Source organism: Larimichthys crocea, chromosome XVIII, assembly GCF_000972845.2.
Source record: "Larimichthys crocea isolate SSNF chromosome XVIII, L_crocea_2.0, whole genome shotgun sequence".
Taxonomy (NCBI): Eukaryota; Metazoa; Chordata; class Actinopteri; family Sciaenidae; genus Larimichthys; species Larimichthys crocea.
In genome coordinates, this window is record NC_040028.1 from 8,403,608 (window position 1) to 8,414,056 (window position 10,449).

General features: G+C 41.1%; 2 protein-coding genes across 2 annotated transcripts; one reads left to right on the forward strand and one right to left on the reverse strand.

Moving 5' to 3' along the window:
• Positions 1–2,210: 2,210 nt before the first annotated feature.
• On the forward strand, positions 2,211–3,137 carry LOC113748224 (olfactory receptor 1500-like). Its single transcript, XM_027291232.1, has one exon. The coding sequence runs from the start codon at positions 2,211–2,213 to the stop codon at positions 3,135–3,137; it is 927 nt and encodes a 308-aa protein (XP_027147033.1).
• Positions 3,138–4,659: 1,522 nt separating this feature from the next.
• Positions 4,660–9,353, reverse strand: LOC104936971 (frizzled-7-A). Its single transcript, XM_010753083.3, has one exon. The coding sequence runs from the start codon at positions 8,726–8,728 to the stop codon at positions 7,019–7,021; it is 1,710 nt and encodes a 569-aa protein (XP_010751385.1). The 5' UTR covers positions 8,729–9,353; the 3' UTR covers positions 4,660–7,018.
• Between the last annotated feature and the right edge of the window lie 1,096 nt (positions 9,354–10,449).

Here is a 10,449-nt window from a genome sequence, read left to right on the forward strand (position 1 = left end):
AGGAACCCAGCATCCTGAGAGCACAGTGTTCAAGAGGGGTAGTAAGGTACTACTGTATGAGCTCTTTTAGATATGATGGTGCCTGACCATGAAGCGCTTTGTAAGTAAGGAGAAGAATCTTAAATTCTATTCTAGATTTAACAGGTAGCCAGTGCAAAGAAGCCAGAATGAGAGATGTGATCTCTGATCTTGGTTCCTGTCAGAACACGTGCAGCAGCATTCTGAATTAGCTGCAAAGTCCTAAGAGACTTATTAGAGCAGCCTGATAACAAAGAGTTACAATAGTCCAGCCTAGAAGTAACAAATGCGTGGACTAGTTTTTCTGCATCCGCTTGAGACACGATGCGTCTGATTTTGGCGATGTTACGTAAGTGGAAGAATGTAGTCCTCGAAATTTGGTTTATGTGGACATTAAAGGACAAACCCTGATCAAAAACAACTCCAAGATTCTTTACAGTGGAGCTGGAGGCCAGGGTGATCCCGTCTAAAGTAACTAAGTCTCTAGAAAGAGAATTTCTGAGGTGTTTGGGTGCAATTACAAGAACTTCAGTTTTGTCTGAATTTAACATCAGAAAATTGTAGGTCATCCAACTTTTTATATCCTTAAGGCATGCTTGGAGTTTAGTTAACTGATTGGTTTCATCAGGCTTGGTCGATAAATATAGTTGGGTGTCGTCAGCATAACAATGAAAATGAATGGAGTGATTCCTAATAATGTTCCCTAAAGGAAGCATATATAAACTGAATAGAAGTGGTCCAAGTACAGAACCTTGTGGGACTCCATGACAAACTTTGGTATGCATGGAGGATTCATCACTGATGTGAACAAACTGAGATCGATCTAAGAAATACGATTTAAACCAGCTTAGGGCTGTTCCTTTGATGCCAATTTGATGTTCTAGTCTCTGTAAAAGAATTTGATGGTCAGTGGTGTCAAATGCAGACATAGATCTAACAGGACAAGTACAGAGATGAGTCCTTTGTCTAATGCCATTAGGAGGTCATTTGTAACTTTGACTAATGCGGTCTCTGTGCTATGATGCACTCTAAATCCTGACTGAAAATCCTCAAATAAACTGTTCTTATGGAGAAAGTCACACAGCTGAATAGCTACAGCTTTCTCAAGTATCTTAGAGAGAAAGGGAACGTTTGATATCGGTCTGTAATTGGCTAAAACTTCTAGATGTAGAGTGAGAGAAGAGGTTTAATTACAGATACTTTAAAGAACTGTGGTACATATCCCGATAATAAAGACAGATTAATCATATCCATTAAAGAAGGGCTAACTAGAAGTAAAACATCCTTGAGCAGCCTGGTTGGGATGGGGTCTAAGAGACAGGTTGAGGGCTTAGATGAAGAAATTATAAGTTATTTGATGAAGGTCGATGGGAGAAAAACAGTCTAAATACATATCAGGATTTACAGCTGTTTCCAAACTTGCTGTATTAGAATGCAGATCAGTGCCTGTTGAGGGCAAGAGATGATGGATTTTGTCTCTAATAGTTATAATTTCATCATTAAAGATTCTCATGAAGTCATTGCTACTTAGACCTAAAGGAATAGATGGCTCAATAGAGCTGTGGTTCTTTGTTAGCCTAGCTACAGTGCTGAAGAGAAACCTGGGGTTGTTCTTATTCTCCTCTATTAATGAAGAGTAGTAGGCTGCTCTGGCATTACGGAGAGCCTTCCTGTATGTTTTAAGATTATCTTGCCAGGCTAAACGAGATTCTTCCAGTTTAGTGGCACGCCATTTGCGTTCAGATTTATGTGCCTCTTGCTTTAGGTTACGAGTCTGCTGGCTATACCATGGTGCTAACCTCCTTTGTTTAATTGTCTTCTTCTTTAGAGGTGCAATAGAGTCTAGAGTTGTCTGTAATGAGCCTGTAGTACTATCAACAAGATGATCTATTTGTGAGGGTCTAAAGGATGCAGACAAGTCCTCTGTTACATTGAGACATGGCATTGAATTCAATGCTGAAGGAATCACTTCCTGCGGAGAGAGATGGGCGGCAGTCGGAGGCAGGGATCCTGGCGGTCCGACCCCCGGTTGCAGAAGCTGGCTCTGGGGACGTGGAACGTCACCTCTCTGGCGGGGGATTTTTTAAAAGGTAATCTTTTGTTGTTCTGTGACCATAAACCATTCCGTTTTGCAACTTTGAACAGTGTGGTGAAACACACTGTTGTGCTGTTACATATTTGTGCACAGAGAAATGGAGAACTCCACTGAGATTGTGTCTTTTGTGCTGGCAGCCTATGGTAATGTTGGAGAGTTAAAGTACCTGTATTTCATCATAATGCTGGTATGGTACCTTTCCATATGTGTGGCCAACATAGTTCTTATTGTGGTCATATATGTGGACAAAAGGTTGCATGAACCAATGTATATATTACTATGTAATTTATTTGTGAATGAAATCGGTGGCAGCACATCTCTGTATCCTCTCATGCTCTCACAGATGTTTTCAGATACCCATGAAGTGACACTGCCATGGTGTTTTCTGCAGATGTGTTATATCTATACATGTGCTTCTGTTGAGTTTTGCAGTTTAGCAGCCATGGCCTACGACAGATATGTAGCTATCTGTGATCCTCTACACTACAGTGTCATTATGAACACAGGGAGAGTATGTATCATCATTATGATTGTATGGATGTATTCATTTGTTAATTTTATATTCTCTTTTTCATTTGTTATCCATTTGAGATTTTGTGGAAATGTCATTGACAAAGTGTTTTGTCACCACCACTTAGTCATTAAACTTGCTTGTTCAGCTTCACTGCTTAACCAAATGTCTGACCTGCTTTTTGGTTTTGTGACTGTTGTTATCCCATTCACTTTCATTTCAGTCTCTTACATGAGGATTTTAGCTGTTTGTCTGAAAACGTCTAAAGAAAACAAGCAAAAAGCTGTCTCCACCTGCACACCACAGATTGTCTCACTATCAAACATGTTTGTTGGCACTATATTCCACATTATTGATTCCAGGCTTGATGTGCCCAATGTACCGGATAAAATGCGCATTATTTTATCTATGTATCTCCTCCTTTGCCAACCAATGATCACTCCCTTTATGTATGGATTCAATCTACCAAAGATAAAGGAATCATGTAAAAGATTTCTGTTTAATCGAAAATAAATATTTAAAGCAAGTAGGGGTGTCTCTGCTCTGTTAAAAAATTATATATTTGTCTCCAGAGTGTGGTTTAAAATCTATGGACAAAAATAAATTTGATTAAACCTTTTTGGTTGGATTTTTGGTTCTGCTGCATCCATTTTGATGCTTTTCCCTACAGTGTTATAGGAGGTCAATTTAAAACCAGTGGAGAAAATTTTTAAGATTTATTTCAAGTGTCGAAGTTTGTGTTGTTATGATTTGGATTGTTTCACATGTGAGTCAAGCAGCCGAGACCCATTCAGATGCCAGTTTCAGAACCAGCCACCAGTAACTCACATGTGCTCTGATAAAAAAAATAAAAATAATAATAAATAAATTAAAAACAGTACTGAAAACTAATGCGCCAAATAGGATTGAATGTATACATTTCCAATGGGAGATCCAGCTTACCACAAGGTCTTATTCAGAAGTAATGTGTGGCCTGTGAAACATCTTTCTAAGAAAAGCTGTTCATGACCTATCTAATGGCTGCTGCAGCAGCACCACCATCTTCTGGTCATTTTAAACTACAGCAGGACTTTCAGAATCAAATCTACACCCATTCACATGGGGCTCATCAGTTACCATGAATGTTACATTGTATTTGCAATATGCAGTTAGCGTATTCATATACATATGTTTTTTTAAATGTAACTTTGTCCATCTCCTTTAGTACATTTTAATGAGGTGCTGCATTTGATGCGTACATCAGTGATCATCTACTTCAGGAAGATCAACTTCTCAGTCTTTGCTCCTTTCCTACTTGAGTTGAATTGTTGGTGTGCTTGTGTTTGTCTGTAGAGGGTGCTGTTGTATCACAAACTACTAGACTGTGTTTTTAAAAAAAAGCCACATTTGTATAGAAGTGTGGCAGAATAAAAACCAAAAAAACGTTGTCTAATTTAAAGCAGGTATATTTATTTATTTATCAGTATGTTTGAGCATGACAGCTGTTTGGTAGGAAAACAGCATCACTATTAACCCTAACCCAAGAACTATTGTCAATGTTATGTTGCCTTGCAGTAATTAAATAAAATGTATTTACTGTATTTACATTTGCACAAAAAACTGTTCTTGTATGATAAGAGCAGCAGAACTGCCATCAGTGTGGCATTTAGAATAATGACAGAAATATGTGAAGGAATTGAAGGATTGTAAGGATTGTGTATTGTTCACTTGTTGGCCACATTTTCAGGTTAACAGCATCACAATGTCGCCTGTGTGTCAGTGCTAATATCTAACTCATGTTTCAAGCATTGTGTCACATGCATGCCATAAGGTTTAAGCAATAAGATCCAAACTTTTCCGTTTACGTGGATTAAACTGACCTCTGCTGCATTATTAAACAATATAACAATACTGGCATATGTTGACAAAACAATCTCAGAGTAAGTGTACTTTGACTTAAGAATGTTTTGTCAACTGCTGTTACCAAGGTCAAGAATTAACCATGAAGTTCAACATGTACATGATCTAATGAACACAAACCACAGGGCTCACCTCATTACAAACCTTATCACTTTTATTCAAACTGTACACATACAACAGGCTTATCTTTAAAAAAACAAGTAAAAAAGACAAAATGAGTATCCCCATAAATACAATATGCCTTTAACAAAACAAAAAAACTGTGTTTACTTGGTAGGTTGCATATGTTTGAATTAAAAAAAGAAACCACACACACTCATATTCCTTCTGTACCTTTAGTACAAGACAACCACATCAGTCTGGTACCATTGACTCTGAAGAAGACAACAGATCACTTTTGCCTTGTTAGGTAAAAGTTTGATGGTCGAGAGATGACTCGTGTAGTGGAGCGTTGCCCTGCTTACCAACTCAATCCGGGGTTTGAGGTATGTAGTACATTCACATGGGAAATGTGACAATTCATGTATGCGAACTGTTTAAACAATATACTATGAAGATCGGTACAAAGTGTGTGTTCTCTAGTGCGGTGTGTGGATTCAGGACAAAGCTTTTATAGACTAAAAATAACTAGAATAACCAGGTCTATAAAAGGTCATAACGTTGTGAGTCTTCCCTCGTTGCTGCGTGGTGTTTCCATTCATCATTTTCATGTGAGAGGAAAACGTGCTAGAAAGAAGAGACGAAAAACAAACTCGCAGTCAAGATTTAAAAAGAAAAACACGTTTTTCTGCTCACAGGATCTTCTGTTGACTACATGCAACTGGATTACCGATGGGACCTTCAGCATTACTAAGTGAAGTCTAAATTAATGACTTAAGTGTCTGGTTTCCACTGAAACTACTCAAGTTTCAGAAAATAAATGTTGTGTTGTGTTGTTGGAATAATAGGAGTGTCATCAGGTTTCTCTTGTAAGGTGTCCAATTATTTGTAACTTTGCAATTCTGTTGCAATAACTTGCTTGTGTTATCTCCAGTAATTCAGTCACTCTGCTAAACACTGCACAGTCTGTCTCCACGATAAAGAATAAAACATATTTCCACATAGCTGCAACCTTTTGACCTCCTTCCTGGTGTTTCCATGATTCAGAACATCAAAACATAAATCCTGTTTCCAGATGCAGAAAAAATAAATGCAGTCTCTGTGTTTTTTTAAGGATAACGTAAGGTAGCCAAAGACACTAAAATAATGATTCGTTTAAAAAAAAAAACAACTCTAAAATATTCAGTCTGCTTGTGAAACAACCATTTAACACTTGAAGTGAAATTATAAAAGGGAGTAAGGCAGTTTTAGTTACATTGGATAGAATACAGGCGTGAAAGTGTCATTTTTATCCAAGATAAAATAACTTTGAAAATCCAGAGCAACCATTTCCACTCCACGTGGATTAAATCTGGATCTTTGAAATGGTGCTTTGGATGTCTTAAAAGCTTAAAAAGTCTTTTTGATGGAGGGGTGGTGGGGCTGATCCAACAGTTGAGAGACCACACACAGAGACAAACAATGAACCGTTGTCTTCATTGCAGAGTGGAGGCCTGTGTGTGGTCTCTTGAACTGTTTGATCCAGGTCATCCTGCGGTGAATCAGTCTTTTTTTTTTGTTTGTTTTTAACACTTTTAACCTTTAGGATATGCTGTGCAAACCAATACATAACTTCATTCACCTTTCGGAGTGAACATTCAGGAGCAAATACTCAACAGTTTGTAAAAAAAAAAAAGAAAAGAAATAATAATAGTTTTGATTTCTGGGCAGCCACTTGGCATGTAATGGCAGAGTCGTGATGCATTATCCCTCAGATTAAAAACAGGTGGGATTGTACTCTGCAGTACCTAACAGACATATCCAAGAGTTTCAGTCTTTAGCCTAAGCAGAGTTCATCAAATGTACATGAGTAATCCAGGCATCCCTATTTCATGGATTCACAGTCAGTGGGTGCGGCTGCTGTAGGGATCAAACCATTGACCTTTTTGCTGTAGTGTGGACAGACAGGCCACACTACTTCTTGACCCATCAGTCTTGTGTCTTGTAGTGTTGTTTCTTTGCACCAGAGTAGACAGGAAGTACATTCATTCATTAATATTTTTTTTAAAAAGAGGATATAATCAATAATATGTAGTGAGTTTCAAATTAAAAGTAACTTCACCAGTCTGGCATTACAGTCCAGGGACCAGTATGGGGCAATTTACACCAGTTCATAATCCAAAAGATGCAAAGGCGATGAGTGTTGTCTCTGATGGTGACAAAAAAAACAAAGATATATGTCGAAAGTTTGTCCGATTTCTATCGAATATAGGTTAAAGTTTGGTTGCCCGATGTGACAACCTGATAACTCAAAAAATCCAATCAAAAATGGTATTAAAAAATGAAAGCTATTTGACCTCATTTACATGTTTATATCCAAAATCTCCACGGCTTGGTGCCTTTCCATCCTCCAAACTTCACACCGTTGTCTCTCCATGGTTACCGTTGCTAAGGCGCTTGTAAAACCGCTTCCATGATTGGAGAGTCTTCCCGGACCAGACCCAGAAACCCGAAGTGATCCCAACTATCATGGTCATCAGGTACTTGATCATGAACACCGTGAAGTCTGGAGTCATCGGGGCGAAGTTGTGAGCCGGACAGGGGACTGCGAAGCGCTTACAGGTCTGCATGTGCCAGGTCCGCTCCCAGTGCTCCCTGAAGGCCTGCTCGTAGAAGTAACAGGCGATCACTATGGTGGCCGGTACCGTGTAGAGGACGCTGAACACGCCAATCCGAACCATCAACTTCTCCAGCTTCTCTGTCTTGGTGCCGTCGTGCTTCATGATGGTGCGGATCCGAAAGAGGGACACAAAGCCGGCCAGGAGGAAGGACGTCCCAATAAACAGGTAGACAAACAGTGGAGCCAGGACAAAGCCCCGCAGGGAGTCCACGTTGAAGATCCCAACGAAACAAACTCCAGTGAGGACGTCTCCATCCACCTGGCCCATGGCGAGGATGGTGATGGTTTTGATGGCTGGGACAGCCCATGCGGCCAGGTGGAAGTACTGGGAGTTGGCTTCAATCGCCTCATGGCCCCATTTCATCCCAGCAGAGAGGAACCAGGTCAGGGACAAAATCACCCACCAGATGGAGCTGGCCATACCAAAAAAGTACAACACCATGAAGAGGATGGTGCAGCCCTCCTTTTTAGTCCCCTGAGCCACAGTCCTGTAGCCATCATCCTTGAATTTATCAACACAAACAACTTTGTCCTCTAGGAAAAACCCAGCAGCGTAGGCCACCGCCACCATGAAATAACACCCAGAGAGGAAGATGATGGGCCTCTCGGGATATCTGAACCGCCTCATGTCAACGAGATATGTGAGCACTGTGAACAAGGTGCTCACACAGCACAAAATGGACCAGATCCCGACCCACAACCGGCCGAACTTCACCTCATCCTCTCGGAAATACATGATACCGGTGTGTTTGGTGGGCTCACATGGGGCCCCACAGTCTTTCACCCCCATGAATTTGTAGCCCAGATAGGAAGGCACCTCCAGCTGTAGAGGGCAGGAGAACTGGTGGTACTGGTTGTGCGGAGGCGGGCGTGGGTTGTGTCGGCCAATGTTTGGGGGAAGGGTCACGGGTTCGGGTGCATATGGGGAAGACGATGAGGCCGGGCTGCTGGGTTCGGATGTGTTCTGACCGACGCAGATCTCACCGGCTCCATGGACCGGGAAAGCCTCGCATCGGAGGCGCTCCGGCCACTGGAAACCGAATTTGTTCATCAGGGCTTCACACCCCTGTCGTGCACGCTCACACAGCGACCGACAAGGGGGGATGGCCTGCTCCAGCACCGTGCATACCGGCGCATACATGGAGCAGAGGAAGAACTTTAGATCCGCAGAGCACTGGACCTTAACCAGGGGGTAGAACTGGTGCACCTCCAGCCCGGCGTCCTCCTGGTTGGTGTGGCCCAGGAGGTTCGGCATGATGGTCTGGTTGTAGGCGATGTCGGTGCAAAGCGGGATGGAGATGGGCTGACAAAACCCGTGTTCCGGGACGGATATTCCACTTTCACTGTTGTAATGTTGAGCAGAAGTGAGCGAGGAGAGCCCGCACAACAGCAGCCACATGATCCGCAGCAACACGGAGGAGCCAGTGGTGGACCTGGCCGCCGCCATAGTTGAGGAGGAGAGGGGGGGAGGGAAGGAAAAACTTTGATCCAAGTAGGGCGACTTGAAAACCGTTGAAAAGCAACGAAAAATCACACCAACTGGAGCAAAACTTTCTTTATAGTCCGAGTACTTCGAGTTAAAAATGCAGCAGCCGTCTTTTCTTCGTGTTTCTATGAAGATAAATCCAAATGAAACGTTCGTCGTGTCATGACTTCTTGATGGTCTTTTGTAAGTGACTCCGAGCAGCCCACTCTCACTCCCAATCCCCGTGAAAATAACACTTAAAGTCCCATTTTCTTCAAAGCAACGCGAACGCGAATTATCCCGGTGGTTTTAGCACTCAATCGACGCCACTTTCACGCAAAAGGAGAGTTGTTTAAAAGTTAAAAAGTCTCATATTTCCGCCGTTTTTTTCTCTCTCGTCTTGACTTTAACGCGGATCGTCGCTTCACATGCTGAGCGGTTGGAAGTCCAGAGGCTCGCTCTCCTCACTCCGTGCGGATTCCACCGGTTTCGAGGCGCCCCCCTCCATTCACAAGACCGACCCCCCCTCCCCTCTCCCCGACAGAACGCAGGGCGCCTTGAAACCGACACCGCGTCTCAGCCAATCGCAGCGTTTGTTTTCCTACAGGGTTCGATCTTGATTGGCCTGTACTCTCCCTACAGGAAAGAGAGTGTCTTAAGAGTAATCAGATTACACCAGAAATGTTACTCAATAATAATGGCAGTTTTATAATTACACTGGCATTTTATAGAACAGATAAATGTGACAATTTGTTGCTTTATTAGTAGTTTTTCTCTTCCTGAATGCTCATACATTTATTGAAAAACAAAGCAAACAGCTCAAAGTACACTGTACACATGTATTTATTGCTTTTGTAGAACACTTAAAGAATTTTGTACTGTATTATTTTTCTACAGATTCTTTCATCCATATAGAATACTCAGAAAATTATACATAAAGTGCACAAACGTAGCTCCTTTCTTATCTCTCTCTCTTTCTTTTTTTTTTGAGAATTTAAATAGGTAATTATGTAAGATGAAATGACAATTCACCCACACCACAGTAAGGTCTGATTACACATCTTTGTAGACCAACTGTATTAATCTCAAATAGTTCCTTTGTTATTGCTGTTTTGCATTTCTTTTTTAAAAAATCTTTGGTTAGCGGTTCTTTGTTTCTGTCTCTTTTATTGTTTTTTGTTTCATTCAACAGTCATTTCACTTATTTATATTTGGCTTGTATCGCATTTCTTGTCTTTATTGATACTGTGTGATTTTAAATTTGTTTAAATGTTTGTTTTTGTGTGGATCCCTAGAAGACTTTCCACTTTTGAGGGGAAACTAATGTGGATCCAAATGAAGAACAAAAAAAAAGAAAAAAAGAAATGTTGTGTTGTTATAGAACAGCAGAATAAAGCATCAGTTACTTGTTTTTCTTTCTTATTTTATCATGCTTCTACATCGGCTATCATGCCCTGTAATACTCAAAACGTTCTCTGAAAGCTGCAGTAAGTTGTGTTTAAGTTGAGCTCTCTCCATCTCCTCACTGAATCTCTGCACACAGCCACTCTCTGTGTGCAGGACATGTAAACACATTGCAGCACAGTGAGCAAACCATGAAAAAAAAAATCCCCAAATGGATTCCAGCATCTTAACCACTCAACCACAGCAAGCACCGCAAGTACCTGTTGCTGTTTACTGCTTAAACGGTTTCGTTGCAAACA

Bases quoted from the DNA above. Each gene is read 5' to 3' on its own strand.
- LOC113748224 (XM_027291232.1), top strand. From the start codon at position 2,211: ATGGAGAACTCCACTGAGATTGTGTCTTTTGTGCTGGCAGCCTATGGT.
- LOC104936971 (XM_010753083.3), bottom strand. From the start codon at position 8,728: ATGGCGGCGGCCAGGTCCACCACTGGCTCCTCCGTGTTGCTGCGGATC.